This window comes from Larus michahellis, chromosome 2, assembly GCF_964199755.1.
Source record: "Larus michahellis chromosome 2, bLarMic1.1, whole genome shotgun sequence".
NCBI classification, from domain to species: Eukaryota; Metazoa; Chordata; class Aves; order Charadriiformes; family Laridae; genus Larus; species Larus michahellis.
The window spans coordinates 39,814,241-39,836,782 of NC_133897.1; the positions used below are offsets into that span (position 1 = coordinate 39,814,241).

At 39.7% G+C, this 22,542-nt stretch overlaps 1 protein-coding gene across 2 annotated transcripts in view; it reads left to right on the forward strand.

Moving 5' to 3' along the window:
* The first annotated feature begins 363 nt into the window (after nucleotides 1-363).
* PLCL2 (phospholipase C like 2) overlaps nucleotides 364-22,542 on the forward strand; it is a 107,922-nt gene continuing 85,743 nt past the window's right edge. For both annotated transcript variants that reach the window (XR_012585511.1, XM_074574984.1), the window contains exons 1-2: nucleotides 364-648; nucleotides 1,429-2,060. Coding sequence is in view for 1 of the 2 variants with exons in the window: in XM_074574984.1 (XP_074431085.1) it covers nucleotides 1,728-2,060 (333 nt within the window). In the remaining variant the exon portion in view is untranslated. The remainder of the gene's footprint in view (nucleotides 649-1,428; nucleotides 2,061-22,542) is intronic.

The window sequence follows — 22,542 nt, forward strand, 5'->3', positions numbered from 1 at the left end:
GGGCACAGGGCCCCGACGGGAGGGGTCGCGGCGCCTGAGGAGCCGCCGTCCGGTGCGACCCCACGGCGGGGGGGGAAGAGGGAGCCGAGAGCGGAGGATGCGACCGGGCGCGGGCTTTTCCGCGTTAGCCTGGAGCCCCTGTGCGAGGACGGAGCGTGTGGAGGAATCCGGCGATAAGCCCGAGGCGAGGGAAGGGGCCGGCCGCCGGCGGGGCGGGCGGGAGCGGGTCCTGCCCTCTGGCCCAGCGCCCCCGAGCCGCCGGAGGGGGGTGCTGGCGGCGGGGCCGCCCAATCCGCGCCGGGCCGGCCCCTGTGATTGGCAGCGGCGGGCGGAGGGAGGGGGGGAGCCCGGTTCGCTCACTCTGCCTTCCTCGGAGAGTTTCCCAGCGGGGGCTGCCGGGGCTGCTTCTGCCCTCGGCGCTGCCGGCGTTTCCCTCCTTCGGGGCTGTTGCCGAGCGTTGAGCCGGGGGAGGCGGTGGCGGCGGCAGCAGCAGAGAGGGAGGGAAGCAACCACATGAATCAGTTTCTCTCTGTATCCGGCTCCGGGCAGAGGCGGCGACCATAAAGGGGAGGAGGGGAGAGGGGGAAAAAAAGCGGCTACTGCAGCGGCGGCAGCAGGGGGGGCTCCCCTCGCCACCTTGCCGCCGAGGTGGGTAGCGGGGGCGCAGCCTGCGGGCAGGCGGCCGGGTGCGGGGCGGAGGCGCGGCGGGTAGCGGGGCGGGAGGGTGGGGAGGGAGGGCTGGGGGTGCTGCCGGCCGCGCCGCGGCTGTAGCCGCCGTGGGGCGGCTGGATGTCGGGCAGCGGGGAGAGCCGAAAAGTTGCCGATGGCGCCCGGGAGGGTGCCCCACGGGGCAGCGTTGGCGTTGGTCGTGTCCCCCCTCCCCCGCAGAGGGGCTGCGGCGGGTCGTCCCCGCCGTGAGTGGGACGGGCTTTCCCCCGGGCTGGGGCCGGAGGGTTTGGGGGTGTGTGTGTTGCTCTTCAAGTTCTCTTTTCGCTCCCGCTTCGTTGCTCGGCGAACTGTGGGTTTCGCTGCAAGGGTGAAAATACCGCCATATCAACGCCTCGCGTGTTTTCCTGCTCTCAGCAGCCCGACCGGCGCAGTTCCTCCAGTCCCCTCGGACCTTTCTCCCCCCTCACCCCCCTCACCTCTCCCCCCGCGGGCGGCGGGGCCGCGCTCCCATGCTGGCTGCTCCCTTCCCGCCCGGCGCGGCCCCGGACCTGCCGGGTCGCGGTCCTTCCCCTCCCACGCGTGTGTCTCTCTCTGTCTCTGTGTGTGTGTGTGTGTGTGTGTGTGTGTGTGTGTGTATATATGTATGTGTGTGTGTGTGTGTGAGTGTGAAGGGGACCGCGCTGTGGTATAACGCTCCCCCGCCCGCCGCCGCCTCCTGTGAGGGCCGGCTGTCACGTTTCGTTTCTTTTCCTTCCCCAGGTGCTGAAGGACTGACTGGTGCTCGCCCAGGCGCCAACGGGCTGAGGCGTTCGTCGTGTCGTGTGTGTGTCCCCCAACCCCCAACCTCCGTCGTCGTCCGTCGCCTCCCCCCCCCCTCCACTCCCGCCGCCTCCTGGAGCTGCGCGGCCTCGGCTGCCAAATGTGCGGAGGGGAGAGACTTTTGCTCAAAATCCCCCGCTCGTAAATATAGAGAAAGCGGAAGAAGAGCCACCGCCGAGCAGCTGCAGGAGGAGGGGAGGGGGACAGCGATACTGTTTCTGCCGTAGTCAGGGAGGCTGATGGCGGAGTTTGGCAGCGGCGGCGGCACCGGCGGCGGGGGGCTCCCTTCCTCCCCCGGGCCGGTCCAAGGGAAGGTGGCCTTCAAGGCAGGAGATGGGGAAGGAGGAGGCGGAGGAGGAGGAGGAGGTGGAGGTGGCGGCAGCGGGAGATCCCGTATTGACAGTGCCGGCAGCCGGGTCTCCAACGGGGACTGTGCCCTAGCGGGAGCCGGCGAAGAACCGGGATCAGCCCCTCCTGCCAGCCCGGAGAGCAGCGGCAAAGAGAAAGGATTTTCCACCAGTCAACAACGAGAGGGCAAACCCGGTATCCCCCGGAGGAGCAGCATAATTAAGGTAAGAGCACTTGCTCCTCCCCATCGGGGTCTTGGCTCTTTCTCTGTGACAGAGGCCGGGAGATGCGGGCGATAGATTTGGCTCATGGAGCCTTGGCTCTAGATGAAAGGATAGGCGGCATATTGCTTTTTCTTTTTTTTTTTCTTCCCCTGTGGTGAGGGGACTTGATTTTTCCTTTGTCAGAAGTGGACAACAGTGAGAGGGTGGCTTTATGCACATCCGCGCTTGGGGGGGGTTGGTGTCATGTTTTGAGGTTTATTAAAGCAGAAGGCTCTAACTCCTGTTGTAGAAGGCGAGAGAAAACTAGCAGGCTTGTTAAAAGACAACATGGGCACCAGCCTGGCAGGGAAGGATATGGATTGCACAGTATCCGTGTTATTTGGGATGCACCTGTGCAGAGCAATTTTGTGGCTCCATTGGCGCGCGTGTGTGTGACAGGCACACAGCAGGTGATGGGAGATTCAGGATCTCATTGGGCTGAGGGTGGGAGAAGGTAGAATAGGGAGCATTCTTCTTGTTAAAAGTGACAGCTCGTTTAGCGGTAGGCTGTGTTGCACTTCACCTATAGAAACATCGTTATTTATACTTAGCTCTGCATATTCTGAATGGTAATGTTTCAGCTTGAAAAGTAGGGGCAGCATATAGAACAGAGAATATAGATCAGTGGAGAAAGGAATTAGAGGGTTTATTTTTGTACAGTTATTTATACAGAGTTGTGCTCTTAAATCCACGGCTCCTGAGAGATGACACTTTGTCTTGGGTTAGCTTTCCCAACTCCAGTGAAAAGGTTAAGGGAACATAAAGAAATTAGTCCATTGGTGTAACAGCTCTACTAGCAGTAAAATGAAGCACAAATTCGAGTACTTAAGAACTGAGTTTAGCCATGATCAGTTAGATCAAAACCAAGATAGATTTGTTGACTTCTTAGATATTTATATGCCTCCAAAAAACCAAAATCAGCGTATGAGGTTCTTTTGGCTGGAAGATAGAAAAACATGTGTGGAAATTAAAGACGAGTAGCATATCTCAAGTTGTGTTACCGTCTCCCGGACCTTGCTGTAAAAACCAAGGGGAGAGCAAGGGCAGTCAGCAGTGGAACACATTTGACAGCCTGCACCCACCCTTCCTGTTCGAGCAGTGATGCTGGGCGTGTACATTTGTGTTTGTGTTAAAGAAATTGTAACAATAGACAAGGGGCAACTGAGCTTGGTGTTGGGATAACTTAATATTTAGTGGATTTGCCAGTGATTTTTTTACAGCTCTCATACTCCCTAACACTGTTTTGTTTCTTCTGTGGTAGCCCAAGAAAGATACTAATGTTGTTTGCTGTGTGTATCATGCCATCATACTACTTTGTAGTGTATAATTTGATTATACAGCAGCCTTCCGCATCTCTGTGGACCAAACAAGGATACAATACCTAGGGATGTGATATATTAAGACCAAGAAGCGTGAGATAAGGAAATACGTTTTGGATTATGTTTCATGAATACCTAAGTCAAGGTTCTTAGTTTCTACAGAAATGATAGCACTTTGGAATATAAAGTTGTTCAACTTTCTGGTATTATTATTGATGAACACCATTTTGAAAATGTGAGCAGTAACCTGTTTAGCTGCCAAGAACTGATTAGTACAACTTTGTGTTATCATTTGAGTAATTATGACATGAGTGGAAAAATCTGACAACACTACATTTAAAGTTTTGTGGTCCATATTTATTTTAGATATGACTGTTCCAGTACTTCTGGGAAAAATCGCTTATCTTCATATATACTGAATTTATTCTGCCTGCTTAGTTCAGCAGTTCACAGGTAGTTTGAATCAGGTTGTGTAGGTGCCTAGTTTTCGATATGAAACCTTTGGAAAATCTGGCATGAGTATTAAAAACTGATACTGCTTCATTAAACTGATGATGCTTCTTGATGTCTGCTCTTGCAGAGCAAGTCTGTAAAACAGGGTGGAAAAAGTAAAATGTAATCTATTTCTGGAAAATGTTCCTGGAGTTTTTGTAACTTACATCAATGATGTAAAACTGCTCTTAAAGAATATATGGAGCAACCTCAGGAAATAGATCTGTGCCGTACAGACGCAGATTTCATACCTTCATACAAAACACAGCAGTTGATCTGTAAAATGCACATTTATGGAAAATGTAATACTTTTAATGTTTTGCCTGCCGATTACTGTGTAGGCTTTTGAGTCACAAACAGAAAATTGACGTTTGAATAATAGTTCCAGTTGAGATGAAATTCTTTTGAACCGCATGTTTGTGCATGAAAATCAGGACAGAAATGTATTTTATTTTGGTTTTAGTCTGTGCGTCCATTGGTTGTCTTTTCATAACTCTTACCAGAGCAGTGGCTGCCTTTTATTCCTTTCTTTTCTTACTTGCAGTCTCTGTTCTTTCTTTTTTTCACTGGTTCCATTATTTTTCTTTCTATTTGTTTTGTTCACCTGCATCATTTTGGCCTTTTCTTTCTTGTTTGGTACAAGAGGATATACTCTCTGAGGTTGAAGAGTCATCTAAGATGATGACAGGTGGTAGGGCCAATATTACTGGAAAAACTAATGTGATCTTCATACCATTGTAGTTTACTTGGCCTTTCATTCTTGTATAGAAAGTATTAAAGGTTGTACACTTCATTTGTAGCAGTTTTTATGGAATAGCCTATTCCATTTCTTACCTTTACTGAACCAGACTTGAGGGCTAGGGACCGCATATCTGTATTTATAGAGACTTTTCTACTTTCTTACTCTCCATATTTATGAGATTCTGATTTTTCAGAGGTGATAGTGATGTCACATTGTGCATTCATGGGATTTAGGCTCTTCAGATACCTGATTTGTGAACTAATTTATGTACCACTTATTTGTGGGTTTTTTTGATCACTATTTTGATTTTCAATAACATTTTCCTTAGTACAACTAGCTATGGTTTCCTATAACGTAATTTCCTACAACAGTTCCTATAATATTCTGTAAAATTAATTTACAGTGAGTCTATCTTGCAGTTCAAAGTGGATTTAAGCATCCTGTGGACTTCTCTTAGCTGCTCTGACAGTTGGCAGGGGGCTTGCTTTGTTTTTGTGTGAGGTTCCTCTGCATCTGTCTTAAAGAGACTTTTAGGTGGTAGGAGTTTGAGAATCTTTAAAGCAGCAAATAGCTTGTGGTGTATATTTATCCTCAGACCTGCCTGCTTCCAGGGGTCTCCAGTAACAATAAGTGCTTACAGAACCTCACAGTTTGCGAAACTGTAGACCTCGACAGAAAGAGATCTAGCGGGAAAAATATGTCTGTATTCGCAGAGGTGTTACAGTAATAAAATGAGAAGAGATACACTTAAGAGAGACTGCAGTAATTCAGGAAGAAAACAAAGAGAAATAAATGGAGAAAGGTGACTTGGTGTTCTGTGAGCAGGACTGTTCTTACCAACATGTGTCTGGAAGAAAAGTCCAGGGTTTTTTTTGCATATAGTAATACTGATCTCAGTGTCAATAAATTTCTTGACCGATAATTTAAATAATTTATTTAATATTACAATAAATCCCTTTATTATTCCGGGCGTAAACTCAAGCTTTCATTTTGTAAAGTCATGCACTTGCCGAGCATTGGCAACTCCTAAATTCCTGTCTGTGAGAAGACGGGAACCAAATTTAGCAGGTAGATGTTCCGGGGTATAATTTTCAGCAGAGCTTTGCTTTTGAAACTAAACATTTTTATATCTCTGTCTTTCTGTGACTGGGGAGTTCTACAACATATGCATCAAGATCTTCTTTTTTCTTATTAAAATGCCAGCATACATTATTATCTCATTCAGTCTTCTATGATCTCTAGTTCATGCTGTTTGTATGAGGTGTACAAACTACAAAATTTGGAGAATGTTAGGCAGCATTTTCTAGCACTGTGATTGTTTTGAAGGCATTATGAAAGCCTTTTGCGTTCATGGTAAACTCTAAAGTAGTATTTCCAGTAGATCTAGGTTCTCTGCAGTCCTAAATTACCTTAGCCACAATCGTATGTTAGCAAGTCTTCGTGGAGACCCAGGAATAGATCATATGCGATCAGCTTCCATTTAAAAGGATATAAAGGAGTTAGGTTGCTGAATCAGTTTAAAGTATATGAAATTACCTAATTTTTAGTCAAATTTCAGATTGGGAAAGAAACCTGTGTAGTGACGTTGTTGAGACAGATATAGGTATAGATACAGATACAGGTACAGATACATGCATTTATGCCCAAGTAAATTTTCAATGTGCTGGACATTTTCAAGTAAACTTGATTGAGCAGTCACAGGCTCAAAGTGGCTAAGGCTCCTTAAGTTCAAAGAAAACAGCCATATAGAGGAAAGAAAGAGCTCGTACTTTCTTTCTCCATGCCATTTCTCCTTGGAAATAAAAAGGCTACAGTATGAGCTGAATTCTTCCTAGTTACAGAAGATCTGTCTGGAAGAAAGACATGAATGTCCCAACAATAGAAGATACTTTGCTCAGACCACACGTGTTAATCGACACCAGAAAAAAAAGCATGTATTTAGGAAACAAGGCTGTGATAGTTGCACTACTCCTACCTCTTACCTTGGGCAGGCTTTCAACTAGACAATTGAAGCACAGGTTTTTCTGAGGAGCAATTTCTGCATTTGTTTGTTTCTTGGTTTCTTCCTGTTGATTTTTTGTAGATCTGTCTCATCTCTTTGGTTTGTCAGATAGTGTGAGAGATCTGAATGGCTAACTGCAGCTTCGTAAATCCTGGAGCTTTCTTTTAGAGGATGCTTTTTCTTTGATTTGTTGGACTCTCAGGTAGAATATAGAAGGTTGCCAGCACCTATTGGTATTTGTATTTCTCCTTCTTCATCCTCTAATAGTTATTGTATTTTTAAAAAAGTAATCTGTATTTTAAAACAATACTTAACACCATATAATAGCTCTCCCTAAATCATGTTTTCTGTCATATAAAAGCTGTATACCTTAGGTATTTGCATATAGTATAGTATGTGTACATTAGACATATCCGTCAGGCATTTTACTACTTAACAATGACACTGGACTGGGATATGCGTTATGTCACAGCCACTGAGTGAGTATGTTGTGCATTGCATTTGGTATATATTTTTATTTGCATTAGTACTTTCTGTAGACCACAGTAATCAAAACTTTATTTGGATATATTTAATACTATTTAAAAAAGAAAGAAACAGTCTGTTTGTAGAAACAGATACACAACAATATTCACTTTACCCGAGTTCAGCATGTAATTTAGTTTACTTGCTATAGCCCATGAAGAGAAAGTATTTTTTTGAAAAGATGACTTGAAGCAGGAACTTAATTCAGATGAATTTAGCTTCTCTGACTCCTGTTCTGTAAGAGCTTACCTGTCTATTTCTGTTTGCTAAGTTAAAGAGCTTGGCTAGTGTGAATAATAGCAACTCCTTCACCCCCTCCACCCCCGAATCCTTAGAATATCCACAAAACATGTTCAGTCTGTTCATTGGTAAAAAATACGATTAATGGAATTTAAAAATTATGATGAATGCCTCATGAGGTTTTTTTGTGCCTATTATCAGGCTTGATCAAAGATATGACTATCAGTTTAGGCTTTTTTTAAACTAGGAATTAGAGCAGTGCTCTCCTGCCCATGGCTCACAGGTAATACATTGTTCCCATGATTTGATTGCGTTCATGGAAGATTAAAAAATATAAACTTATACTGACAGGACAAGTTAATTGCATAGTTTCCCAGTCGTTGCTGGTCCATGGGTGATAAGGACATAGGTCTTTATATTATTGTTACTGACTGTATTTAAAAAAAAAAAACAACCCTAAATAAAATTTGCCAATTATCTATCTTTAAGGACCAAATTAACTTAAAAAAGGTATTATAATGCTACCATATTGATTCTAAAATCTCTGTCTTTGCACACAACTTTGGCAATTTGTTCAGAATTCAGAAATCTAAATATAAATAGACTATCACTTAGATTTCAGGGAAGAAAGGTTTATAATAATTCACATTTAACATACATGCAGACGTGGAAAATATAAAAAGCAGCACATATGTGCATTGAAGAATGTTTAAAAATAGGACTGGAAGAGACCTCAAGAGGTCAGTCTACTCTGCTCCACTGCTCTGTTACAGGATCAACTGTTAATAAATGTCAGTATGATACTCTTTGTCTTTTAATCACCTTTTGTTTGTGATCCTTCTACGCAGAACTGCTGGTTGATTATTCCGTTTTGTATATGGGCAAAAGCAATCATCTGCACAGAGTTTAAAAGCTTGTACTTGTTGTACTGGCTGCATTCTAATTATTCCAGATCATATCTTCAATTTGTCAGGTTCTTTCTGATTTTTAACTTAACGCTAACATGCATGTAGCTCTTCCATCTTCAGGTGAACAGCCAGATTTAACTATGGTCTCATTTCTGTCATACAGTTGTATATTTTTTTTTATTCAATCAAATTATCATAGTTTATGGGTTTTAAATTTAAGTTCAAATTCTATATTCCATGGTTAAACTAAGAATCTGTTATGTTTACTCTTTGCTGCCTGTAAACTGGGCAATATGATGTTGTAGAATCTAGTTCAGAAGTGTAATTTATGGGAAAGTATCTTTCCTTATAAATATATTAAAATAATAGTAAGTATAAATTTAAAATATACTTACTAGATTGCAGCATTGACATAAAAGAAAACTGCTTTGAAAGGGGCTGTTTTGTTTGTCTTTAAGGAGAGTAAGTAGCAAGTGTCATCTTTCCCTATTTCACAGTTGTGTTTAGAAAGACTATTATTACTGTCTTACAGTTGATTTTCACATCTGGCATGCCTTTTAAACATGGAGTACTGCCATCACTGTACTTACTTCTCCCTGTTGTAGGAGGTTATGTGTGGAGTGATCCTTTGGAAGCATATGTTGCCTGTCTTGGGGGTTGGACTAGATGATGTCCAAAGGTTCCTTCCAGCTCCTACCATTCTGTGATTCTGTGTGATTCTGTGATCTTGACTGCAGTACATCTCTTAATTTCTACGTAACTAGTTGATTTTCAAGAACTGTCAGTATAGACTCGTCTGTCCCTTGCTTCTGAAGAGGAGCATGCTTGAGTTCACCCACCTCTTCCCTCGTAGACCTTGACCTCACAAACCATCAATGTTCAAGACAGTGAAGAGTCCAATATAGCATGTGACTGGAAATCAGCAGTACTGAGGATCACATTGTGAACTGGTGCAGTCTTGGGAAAGTTAAATAGATGTGATTCATTTCTGCCCCTCCTGGGATTCCTTTTAATGTCATTTGACCCTTTGGAATAAGTAATGAGATATTCCTGAGTGCTTCAGATTGCATACTGTGTTCAGGGATCTTTTCAGATACCAAATGGTCACGTTCTGGAAATTGTAGTACATAGTTCATAAGCGCAGGCTGACAGGAAGTGCCTTTACAGAAACAAACAAACAAACAAACAAACCCCTTTTCAGAATAGCGGCTGAGAGTTTTATAAAATGAAAAATATAGTATGTTAAGCCAGATTTCCAAATTGACTGTAAAAATATTTACTTTAATAAAAGAAACTTATTTCTATGTTTTATTTTGGTATAAGAAGTATGTACTTTATGAATATATAGCAGATAATTGACGTTATGCATATTAGTATCATGAATGTCCTAATAATTTTGCTAAAATTGTTGAAAATGGTTTGATATTTCCTCTAAATTATGAGATAATCAGTACTGCAGAAGAGAAAGAATTGCTGCTGTTTTGTTAGAAAGCACTTCCACAGAATTTTCAAATTCTTCTTATGGTTAAGCTTCTGTGATTATAACTTCTTTTTTCTTTCCCTGTTTTCTTTTCTTTTTTTTTTTTTCCTTTTTTCTTACCAGCGTTATTATTTTGCTTTCACTAAAAAAGGCAGAGCATTATAAGGTTCTGTGTGTACTTTGATGTGTTGTCATCCATCTATGTGAACATATCCCCATCCTTTACCACCCTTCTTTGCACAGGGTGGGAGAGGAAGAATGACTGTGAAATTCTGCAGCAGCAAAATAGTCTGCATAGTTTTTTGTTTCACAAAGCACCTCTTACGATGGAAAATCCTGGATGCTTTATATATTTCATTACCTAGTTCCTGGTGACAAAATATTTTATGTTGTCTGTCAGTGGTTTACTCTAACCACATTCCTTAAAATAAAGTGTAAATGACTATGTAAAAAAAAAAAAACAAACAACTTAATTGCTTAATTGTTTATATTATTAAAGTGCAATTTGGACTAAAAGAGCAGGAATTCATCTCACTATGAAAGCTTTTGTTGAGATTGTTTTCTTCCTACAAGTTATTGTTGGTGTTTTTAGGATAGGCAGTTGTTTACTGAGTTTAGGTAACTCCTCTAAACAGTACAGGAACAATTTTTTTTTTTTTTTTTAAAAAGCAAGAGAGCAACTTTAATTTTATATACTCTACCATGCTTTTTCATTTAGTAAATTATCAGAATTAATATATTTCATGTATATATTGTAGAAAAAGTTAGTTTCTGAGTTGCTGAAATAGTACTTATGCTCATTGCCATATTTATATATTTTCGATCGTGTATCTTTTTCTATGAAGGCAGGAAAACTTCAGTAATACTTGGAAATAAATGGCTTCTGGAAATATCTTGAATCAACTGAAATGTATTTTACCATTTACAGAGAATGGTCACTAAATCAGTTTTTTTTAGATATGCTGATAGCAGACTGTTGCAAAAAGCATTTCCAGCCTGAATACCAAAGACTGATATTTATGTGAAATGAGGGAGTGTATTTAGTTGTGGCACATTACTACCACATAGTGGAGGAAGCTAGAGCAGACATAAATAGTTTGAGTTTGGATGGTGTTATGTTTTTCTTGCTTTTTAAGAACCCCCAAAAGCATTTTATGGTTTACTGGATGTACTTCATTTGTTAAACTCCAACTCTTCTTTATATTCTCTTTGTTCTCCCCAATTGTAGTAGTTGCAGTGATGCATCTCACAACCATTGTTTGAGGTTGGTGCTTTTCGGCTTTATTTGCTCCTTATTTGTCCTTAAATAACGTATACCATATGTGTTGGTACATGCACACTTGGTCCTTCTTCAGTGAATGGCCAGCCTGAGTTGGAGTCTGCTCTGAGAGTGATGGTATAGTGTGAAGGCACCAAGTGCTTTTAGTTGTGAGTGTTATCTTTTGATATTTTTTAGATTTAGAAGTAAGGCTGTGGAAAAATTTGTAACATCAGTCTTTTACTATCCTGCTTGGCCTGGTTCCAGTTTGTGTCACCTTGTCCGTTGTGTCACCCTGTCTGTTTGTCCCTCCCCTTCTATGGTCTCTCCCCATTGCTCGTACAGCTTGGCTTTTCCGCTTCATCAGCAGAGAGACTGCAGACTGACCATACTCTGCTTTTCTTCTTCAACAGCTAGTGAAGATCCTTCTGTTCCCAGCGAAGTGCTAGAACAGTGTGGTGTGTGCAACACTGCAATAGTTCATGTCTGCTTGTGAGTCCCCAAGAAGACGTAACAGAGAGTACAGGTTCCAGTGCAAGGCTGTTGACCTTCACAATGGGTTTAAGTCCCATGGGGTTTGAGGATTGAACCTATGATGAAGGCTGACTGCACAGCTTAGGGTAGGTGCATCTGTTTCCCCCAGTCTTCAGGAGTTGCCAGCCATTGTGAATTTAAGAAAGTCTGCCCTGGGTCAGACTGGAAGTCCATTTGGCTCATTAGCTTTCCACCAACAGCCATCGCTATAAGAAAGAAGAATACAAAAAGCCTCCTTTCCTGACATCTGCTCCCAGCCTTAAATGATTTGGAGCTAAGACATCTTTGTGTTTAATAATCCTTATGTTTTTTTTCCCCATTAATTGTCAAAGACCAGTTTGACTTTTGTAAGCTTTTCACCACTGTAAGGTCCTGTGGCAGTTTATTAACTGTGTGTTGTGTGAAGAAATCCTTTTCTGCCTGGTTTTACCTGGCAGCTACTTGTTTACCTGATAACCCCTGGTTCACGTCTTAGAACAGATAACAAACAATTGTTTTGTACTCACTTTTTCTGTTCCACAAATGAGTTGAAATGTGTTCATGACAGTTTCTATATGTCATCTTTTTTTTTCCAGGCTAAAGAATCTTAATGTGTTTAGTTTTCCCGCCTGTTGAAGCTTTTCTGTGCGTTTTTCATTCTGGTGCCCTTTCATGTATTTTTTCCTTCCATGTTATTAGTTTTTTGCAGTGTGTGACTAAAATAGTATTCCAAATGCGTGCCAGACAAATGTGTAAATCCAATATGGCATAATGAAGGTTTAGTAATATTGTGGTACTAAGTTGGACTGTAATTTATTTATTTTTAGTGTTGTCATCATCAAAGATTTAAATGGTATCACTGTCACTAATTGGCAGTGGGGGAGTGCTGTTAAAACCTTTTACTAAATATTTAAAACCTTGTCTTTGAAGAACTGCATTAGAATGTCTGTGCTGCTGCTGACGTTTGTGTTGGAAGTGGCTGGCATTAACATCTTTCCAGGAGACTGACGTTCTGTTAGAAATCTTTTTACACGTTATAAAGTCTTTTTATGGTGCTGGTGACACAAAACATTGCTGATGAGCGCACCTAGCTTCTAGCTATGGTCAAGTATATTTGTTTGCCTAGTAACAGTAAAAAATAGCATGGACACTGCATAAAGCTGCAAAATATAGTAGTAATAAAAGCGCTATCATTTTATAATAAACTGTTAAATATGAAAGAGGAAGGACCTTGTTTGTAGAAATGCAATCTGATAGTATTTTGTATGTCCTGGATTTTTGAGTTTTAAGGTTCTTGCCTAATGCTCATGTTAATGGGTTATTTTACTTCATTTGCTTTTATAGTGTGCGAGGCTCTTCAGGATGCCTGTGTCAGAGACCAGAAGAGCCAAGAAGGCATTTCTAGTCTTTAGGAAACTCAGACAAAGTCTAACAATGAGATCAGATAGCTTCCTGAAAATAGAAGAGCATCTAATATTTCACCTCAGAGAAGAATTCGTCTGAGGATTAAAAAGATTATTAAATGGTTACAGTGAGCAATGAAGGATAAAAATAACTAGAAGTTTTTAAGTCCCACAAGATTGGTACAACAGCATTATCTTGGAAGGAAATCCCAACACTTTGTCACTTGCGCTGTTGAAAATAGAAATGATGCGAGATGTCTGTTAGTATGCTCTCCTGAGTTTTTCTTAGGGTTATCTCCTTTTTTCTTTTTTCCATTTCCTTTCTTTTTTTTTTTTCTTTGTCCTTTGAGGAGGGAAATTGCTTTGTTTTCTTTTTCACTTCTTCAGAACTTTCTGGCTACTGAGGAGGGAAGTAATCCCTATTAGCCTATTCCTGCTCAGTCAGACTGCTGTATTGAGACAGGAGAAGACACCTTTGTTATTCCTGAATTCCTGAAGATTTCTGAATCCTCATGCTTTTTTATGTGTCCACTTTGTGACAAAGTCAGTGCCTGACTCGTAATTTCTAAGCATCTCTGTGAGCAAAGCTGTCTTTATGTAATTCTTAAGTTTCAGAGCTTCAGTTAAGTCTACTGCTTGTTTTAAACTGTCTCATTACATGTTATTTTTCTTCTGTTTGGAAGCGATACACACTCAGTTGGAGTAACAGGAATAGAACGTGACATGGATTTACATTGTTTTACATGTGGAAGTTAATATGTCTGTCTGTAAATACTGAATTTAACCTCCCAAAATAGCATTTTAGGAGTTTCTGTCTTGCCACGAGAAAATTTACCTTTTTGTCCTGGTAATTGTTGATGAATTTTTTTATTAACCAGAAATCAAAGCTCAAATATATGCTTTCAGTGTGGTCAGCTACAATAAATATATATTTTTTTTCTTCCACATCTAATCCCAAATTCAACTCTATCCTTAGTGGATATATAAAATTTACTATAATCATTTGGGGGAGCAGGAGCTGAGTGGGATAAAAAAGAGCCTTGTGATTAAAGCCTTGGCCTCTAAAAATTGATTTGCAAGATTAACCGCTTGCCACAGACCTAATAATCTTGAATTAATTCTATTAAAAAAAATATTAGATTCTCATGGTTAGATTTATAGTACAGTCTGCAAACAATCCCTGAATATATTGGAAATATTCTGAAGTGAATAATTAATTATTGAATTTATTTCAGGTCTTTCTCGCTTTTTCTGGTGAATTTAGTAAAAATACATTATGGAATAGCATCAACTAAATGCATCTTTTGCTGAGAAAACATACCACCTTGTGATTTAACATGGTGCCTAATTGTCCACCACAAAATAGGTTTTATATGAATTTGGTAGATGCTCGGAGTACTTTATTAAATGGTACTTGTGGCTGAGATGATGGAGAAATAAGGATTTTCTGATGCATTCTGTTAAAATATAGCGTAGTTGTTCCAGGTTTAAGAAGTTTCTGTATAAAACAAATGCAAGTGAAATTATTTAGTATATAAAACAGAAATGCAGAGCAACATTATGTTTTTTTCTTTTTGGTTCAGAACCTACCCCTATCTTCCATGTCACTGAATTTTGCAAGAGTCAAAATTAGTCATAGTGAAAGCTACTCCTTACTTTTATTTTCGCTTAGTACGTACAATATTTAGAATAAAGTTCTGTATTCTAGAAATCCGCATCTCGTAACCCTTCCTTATTTTAAACGTCTGGTCTGCACCACTTGCAGTGGTTAATGGGAATAAGTCATGGGCTTCCACTGCAAATTTCTGTTGGCTTCTTTGATCACAAGCCAGATGGGCTCTGGGGTTTGTTTACTTCTTTATTCCAGGATTTTTCAAAAACATAATACAGAGTGAACTTTTGGTTCATTGGTTTTAAAATCTTATATAATTGTTAACAATGCAGTTGTATGAACCTCCCACTTCTTACTTGTCTAGAAGACATCACTAACAAACTTTTGGAGGTCCTTGCAGGACAATGTAAATGGTATTGGCCTTGCACTGATCAGCTGATTACGGAGTTTAAAGCCCTTTGTAACCTTCCCTATCCTTGATTCTAATCACATTCAGGATAAAACCAATATTATTGAATATTCCTGTCCATGAATTTGACTTGCAGTAAGTCCTCATGAAAAGCAGGCTCATAAGCATAGTAGTAATTTTGTTAGCCTTGTCCTTGAACTTTTTGAGACTCCCCAGCTGAATTTTTGTGTTGATCCCCCAGTTGCTTCAGACAGTGTACTCTTTTGCATACTTTGTCCTTTTCTTTGGATTAACTGTAATGAAACCCTTTGAGATAAAGTGTATGAAGTACCTGTTTTGCGTTCCTGTTATGTTTACCTACAGTACTGTCCAACCTTAACATTCAAAAATCACAAGTCAAGGCCTCAAACTCTGATTTTCTTTAAAAATCATAAGACATGAAAATTAATATATTGGTTTTCTTTCAGTGGCCTTTGACTTAAGCTATACTGGATGTGCACTATATTTACCAATTCTTGTCATAGGAATATGTGAATACATAAAAAATTTTAATTAATTTAGAGCTTCTGAGATACAAAGATCCATAAGGACTTCAAGAAAACATGGTTTTGCCATAACATTTGGAAGACCATTTGATTATTATACAGTCAGCTATTAATGTTGGGCAAATAACAGTAGATAACAGAACATAATCCTGATAAATCATTTTACTTTTTGTCAATTTACATACTTGATCTTATTCTTTTATTTCTTTGTTTATTTTTTTTAATTAGGAAGATAAGCAAGGTGCTAATGTATATTATAAGTAGTTTCAAACTGTTCCTCTTAGCAAAGATTTCCTGAGTTTTGTAGTTAATTGTCTAATGTTTAATTATGTTTAGGAAGAATGTTAACTGTTGTTTAAATTGATCCTATACCTAAAGTATACCAGTTAAGGAAAAAAAAAAAGTTCTGATAGTTAAAAATTCTTAAAATGCTGTTCTTGACAGGCAAAACTTCAGAATAAAGAGTGAGGCCTCAATTCAAAGCTCTTGATTTGTTATACTAGAAAAGAAAAAAAAAAGTTCTGTATTAGTTCAGGCCAACAACTTGGCAGGAATTTAAATCTGAGTCCAAGGTTTCTGAAACCGGAGGCTTGGGAATGTTAGCAGGTTTCAGGGCTGGTAGTGAAGGGGAAATACAATGATTTCACAGATTGGGGAGCTATAAATCATAGTCACAGTGTTTAAGAGAGTTACTTGAAAAAATGTAGAATTACATACGATAACAAACAGAAAGAGGTGTGTTAAGTGTTGGTGTTGCATATGTTCCTTGTTGCTAAGTAGTAGAGGAGTTTTTGAGAGCTGGTGAGAAAAATAATGGATTTCTGGTTGTGGATCAGGATGAATTTTATGCCAAGAATGATATGACCGAATGAGGTAAAATATTTTTGAGTCCTTTACCTACAACTTTGGTAGCTCATAAATGATTTCAGCATGGTGTAACATTGTGGAAAGCTACACTTACTAGTACTTTGTGGTGGTGGTTTTTTTTTTCTTTCTGGGATGCCAGTTAATTTCTTGCTGGAAAGCGTCTCGGGAGATCTTATTGTGAGAGGCAGTTGTTGAGCGGCAGCAAAATCCCTCTGTGACTTGTCAAATCATCTTCTCTCAGCATTACCATGTATGAAATTAATGTGACGTTTCTTAACTGTCTTTCTGGAAACACGGTTCTTTTTATGATGGTTCATAGTTTATAAGATATCTTTCTTAATATAGGTGGAATAAATTTTTGTGTCTAATATACTTTTCTTTTGTTTCTACCCTGATTTTAATGAAAGTCATGGTCATCCCAGGGAGGAAGCAGCATTTTCTCCCCAGTGTTCCAGTGGGAAAACAAACATGACTGCCATTTTTGCACCTGCTGCATTGAGGAAAGGGAGAGAGGCAACACTTCAGAGAAAATAAACCATGTTTGCACTTCTGTCCTAAATTTCACTACTCAGAAGTAAGAAATGTCTCATCCAGCTATGTTTATGTAGATGGTACAGGAGAGTTCTCTTTGCTACGTCTGTGGTTGTTCTGTGTGTTGCGCTAGCTGCAGTTCTGTGAGACAGAAATTATGCTGTTTGAAACTTCCTCATTTCCATTCCTGTTGTTTTTGTAGCTTGCCAAACTCGTTATTTGTTTTAAATCAGCAATGAAAAGCCATTTCTCCTTGCCTCCAGGAAATCTTTGTTTTAATGTAATTTGTTACTGTAAAACACAATAAGAAATGTACTAAAACTGTAGGAGACTGAATCAAAACTGTTACTGAAAAATGTACCTATGTCACATTTTACATTTTCTTTCAGTGTTCACAATAAGTGGTTGGGTGAAGGTGACACCTGCTAGAATTTTATAACCCTGTTTTGTTTACATATATGAATTAAAAAAAAAAAAAAGTCTGGTTTTAAGCCGCAACTTCAGCCATTAATACTAGAAAAACTTCAGTTTATGGGCATCTTTTCTCCATTTTTTCCTTGACCAGATTATTTTGAGATTCCTTACTAAAAGTAATTGCTATGCTCAACTTTTCACAATCTATTTTCCTCCAGTTATTGCAAAGCTTATTAGGGATGAGAAACCCTTTTGCATTTGTATATCATAAAGAAACAAGGTCTCAGAAATCAATGTAAGGGACAGAAAATAGTGATCAAGAAAATGTTTCTTAACACATACTTTCAAAACAAATTGTCAGTTTTTCAAATGGAAGGAAATAAGCATTGGATGCAAAAAGCTGTTTTTTAAGGTGGCATCATAGAACTCCACTTTTGATTCAATCCACACATTACCTTTTCTTTTCGTTGTTTCTGTGGGGAGTCTCTTCTCTGGCCTGCCTGTTATTTGAGTTCTAATAGTTGACCTGTGTTGGTAGCTAAGAACAATAAAAAGATGAGTGTCATTTTACTTTTCTCTACTATATGCATAAAATTATTTTATTATATGTGTTTCTTCTTCTTGTAGCATGCATGTCCATTCTGTATCACTTCATGTTTTTGGAAACATTTATTTTCTTTTAAAAGGTTGTAGCATAAAGTGATTGTCATTTTCTTGGGCCAAACTTGTATGCTTGTTCTATTTAGTTCAATGTGAAGGATTAATTGAATAGACTACTTCTATTTTGTTGCATTTTAAGGGGAAGACCAGTTTACCAGGAAGACAAAATATCCTATTTGAGTATCGTTAAATCAAAGTTGTGGTTTTAATGATATTTGTTCCTGATTCATAGGAATGTTTTTGATTCATAGGATTCATGGGAAGAAAATAGAATAAAGCAGAATTCTACTTGCATTTAAAATTGTCAATATAAACTTAAAAGCAGAGAGATTTAAAATATTCCTTATTTAATTTGAGACTAATTAAAAATACTACTTACCCTTCATATATATGTTGTGGATTGGAGATGATTAACTACATGGGAAGAAAATGTTGTGTTGCTGTGGTGTTCTAAATGGGCCAATGGTCCATAGTGATACCAGTCTGCTGTTCCAACAAGTTTGTATTATTAAAAAAACACTCCACAAAGCAGGTCAGAGCATTAAGGGAAAGTGTGTATAGAAAGGGAAAAAGAAAAGGTACAAAGTATTGGAGTTGCACGTCTCTTGAGCTGTGGTTCTGCTACTTCTCATTTGCCGTTCCACTTTGGTACAGCCAAGGAGAAAGGAAATGGAAAGTAGCTCCAAGCTACCTTATATATTCCTCTTCTCTGACGGCCAGCATCCTTACCATGAGCAAAAGTAGCTTCGTGAGTTGTTGCAAAGACTCTGTATGTAAGTTCCCCAGCAAAACTCACTTCCGTCTAGCCCGTGTTCAGGTTGGAAAATAAATGGTGGATTTTGGAAGCTGTTAAATTGGTAGTTAGCAACTGCTCTGTTCCAGTGGTGTGCTGTAAAGCAAGCATGGTGGTGCAGGAATCTCCCATCATTTGAAGTGGATCAGAGACTTAAAAACTGGAGTATAAATTAAAGTCGTTTATTCTCAAACACATGTCTCTTTCTTAAGTCTTCTGTTAAGAATGGCCTTTCTGCATCTTGCCAATCATCCGATCTCCCCTGAGAGTGGACAGGCAGAAGAGTGCTTGAATGCAGGCTTTGAGAAGCATGCAAAGAAGGCAAAGCTGAACGTCATCTAGGCAAATTATGGGCAACAGGACAAAATAAACACATGGGCAAGTGCCCACTGAATAGATACTAGTTGGGGACAGTCCTCTCAGAAAAGTGCAGGGTCTGGATTGCATGACTTGGCAAAGGCTGAACTCTTTAATAACTGAAAAACAAAACTCAGTGCTGAATGTCCAGACTGCCCTGTCCCTGATTCGCAGCACTGGCCAGATTCTGGCACAGGGAAGGACAAGGTACCAAAGTACCACATTAGAGCCCCTCCAGCAACCCAGGTGCTTCACAAGGAGGTCACCTGAAGAATATGGTCATGCCAGGGCCAGTGCAGCCATCACCGCTGCCTTTGCCTCCTGGGCTGCTTTGCCCTTGAGCTGATGTCTGCAGTCAAGGCTGCCAGCCCAGGGAAGCTGGGTGAGAGCTGCAGCAAAGCAGCTTTGTGAAGCCAAGCATCCAGCTGTGCAGCCTCGTCATCTCTGCAGAGTTTGAGAGGCTTCAGGGAGGTGCGCAGGTGCAGTAACAGCTTCTCAAGCTCTGCGGCGCTTGGGAGCAAGGACAGCGTCCCCCGTTGTCTCAGAAAACTCAGCATGGAGGAAGGAGAAGACGGGCAGTGAAGCCCTGGTCTGTGCTTTGACTTTAATAGTAAAAAAGTCCACTGCTTCCTCCCCACCCCTTTTTTTGCAGAGGGAAGTGCAAGAATGAAGTAAACATGTATCACTATCCCACAGTGATCTAGTAGTTCTTAGTGACTTATTGCTCAAGGGTTTTCTAAGTAATAGGTGGTATTCTCATGTTTAGTATCTACATTTAAAGGACAGATTTTGCTCCCATTATTTTTCCAATACCTTGAACCCTTTGGCATCTGTAGCATATGCTGTGGCATGGTGTTCCATATCTTGAATGTGTTTGTAAGGAAAAGGCACTATCTCTTCGTTTTTTCAATCTGCCATCTGGTAGTTTAATTTGATGTCCCCTTAATTCTTTTTATAGGGTGAAATGGTGAGCAATCATTCCTTATTCATGTTATTTCTTTCACTTCTTAATTTATATTCTGGTGCCACATTTGCTCTCCTATAAAGTAGTCGTGTATAACTAAAAAGATTTCTTGAGATCTTGGAGTGGTATTTTTAACATAACAGCTGTCCAGTCTACTTGGAAAGAATTGAAGTCTTTTATTAAGAATGTGCTGTGTCCCTCCACCTCTTTTTCCTCAGTATGTGAAAGTATCTTGGCCACACCTGGAATCTCAGTGCATAGGGATCTTGTGATATGTGTTGACAGAATTAGTTTATCTGATTTAAGTGTAAGCCACCTTTCATCTGTAGGAGAACTCTTCTACACTAACGGCTTACTCTTACGTTGTGAACTTGTCTGCTGGTAGTGCTTTCCCACTGACAGTCTTTGTTACATTGAGTTTCTGAAACATCTGTCACATCAACATCCTCATTTAAAGTTTGGCATTAGTGTTTCTCCGTCTTGTTTGTCTGCATTGTTTAAATGTCTCTCTTCTGTTTTAGCCTCCTTCACTATTTTTACATAGTGATTTTCTATCCTGTGTCTTATTTGAGTATCCAGTGTTCTGTTATTCTTCCGCAAAGGATTCATCATCTTAAACTGTGTGCTATTCAATCCTTAATGGCTTTTCTCAGCTATTAAAATTTAAAAGGTCACAGAAAAGTATTGAATTAAATTGCTGACACTCTTCCTTTTTGTTTTAGATGAAGCCTTCTTCCAATACATGCTCATTCTGTTTCTTCTAGTTTTGGCAAATCTGCTTGGAATTATTCTTCTCAGAATTAGCCTCTCCAGGGAGATACGAGCTTTATATTCTTTTATTTATTCTCCTTCCCTTCCATTCACCTCTTTTATCCATATAAAAAAGAAAATCCTTCTTAGTTCTGAAAATGATTGGAATGATTTGATGACTTCTGCGTGTGGGAGAGAGGAAGATTATTTTCTTCATTCTTGACACCTTTTTCTCTTTTCAAGGAGTTCAAGCTGGCCTTTTGTTAACAGAAATTGCTTGCTGGTTGAATCCATTAACAAAGTTCTTGCATTGAACTTAAGATACCTGTGGCTGTCTCATGGTGGGTACTGGAATTATTTCTACAAGCTCAGCAGGGGGGGAAATGTGGTGTGTATGAGAGATGAAAATGAACAGAAAACTGTTTCATGATTGTCCATAGTGTTTAGTAATATATTGTTGGGAACTGATAAAATCCAGTTGATCTGGAGGGTCCTTAGCAGGTCAGTCTGAATCATTTGAAACTGGAGAATATTCTGCAGATATGAAAATGATAGTTCTCAGTGTTCATCCCTAAAAGTTGAGGCTACAAGAGGGGATTTATTCCTTGCTCCTGATTAGGATTCAATTTTTATTGCTGCCATGTTTTTATTACTGATTGAAAGAAAGTAAGATAAAAACTATTTGTATTATTTCAGTCCTTTTTAAAATTTTTTTGTTGTTGTTGTTCTATATCCAAGTTAGAACATAGAATAAAATACAAACTCCAAGAACTTAAGGAAGATGACCTTATAAATCTAGTTGCTTAGAATGGCAGAATCTCTGCCTGGAGGATTCAGAGGAATTGTAGTTTTGTTTTCAAGTGAGAATTCTTTCGTTACTTTTGATACTAGTTGGAGGCTTTGAGCTCCGATCTCTGTCAAGACCTTTGAGAAAAATCTCCTTTCCTCCCAAGGGAAATATGGAGAATTAGTTAGTTCCTCAGAAGGTTGTTGGACACATTTTCTGTCTAGAGTACTAGAAGCCACAGATAATTTGGAAGTAGAATCTAGAAAAAACAATCTGGACTGTGGCTGGTTAGAGTAAACAAATGGCAGTTTCTGGGGTACTGAGAAAAAATTTGGAAGCACTTTGGCAACACAGCTTTTGAACAACGTGGTACAACAGCTCTTTCTAACTTAAGAATCTAAAATTATTTTTGTGACTTATAGAAGCATATACAGGTTTATTATCAAAGTATTGATAATACAACCCTAGAAGAAGTTGAATTGGTAAGTTTTTGTAGTCAGAAATTTACCCATTTCATTGCTTGCTCTGCAGCATTTTTCTTGGCTATTTTTTCTCCGCTTTTTTTTTTTCTTATTTTCTTCATATATTGGTCTTTTAAATACAACAAGGACAGTGTTATTAATCCCAAGAAAGTGCTAGTGATGACCCTTTTAGCAGAAAACAGGGCTGGAGAGGGTCTTGATGTTACCATGTGTAGCAGGTTGACCTTGGCCAGTAGCCATGACCCACAAAGCCACTCACTCGCCCTCCCCTCCCGCGGCCAGAGGAGAGAGTAAGAACAGCAAAAGCAAGAAAACTTGTGATTCAAAATAAAGACAATTTAAAAAGTGAAGGAAAGAGGAAAGAAAAACAAGCGATGGAAAGGAAGGCAC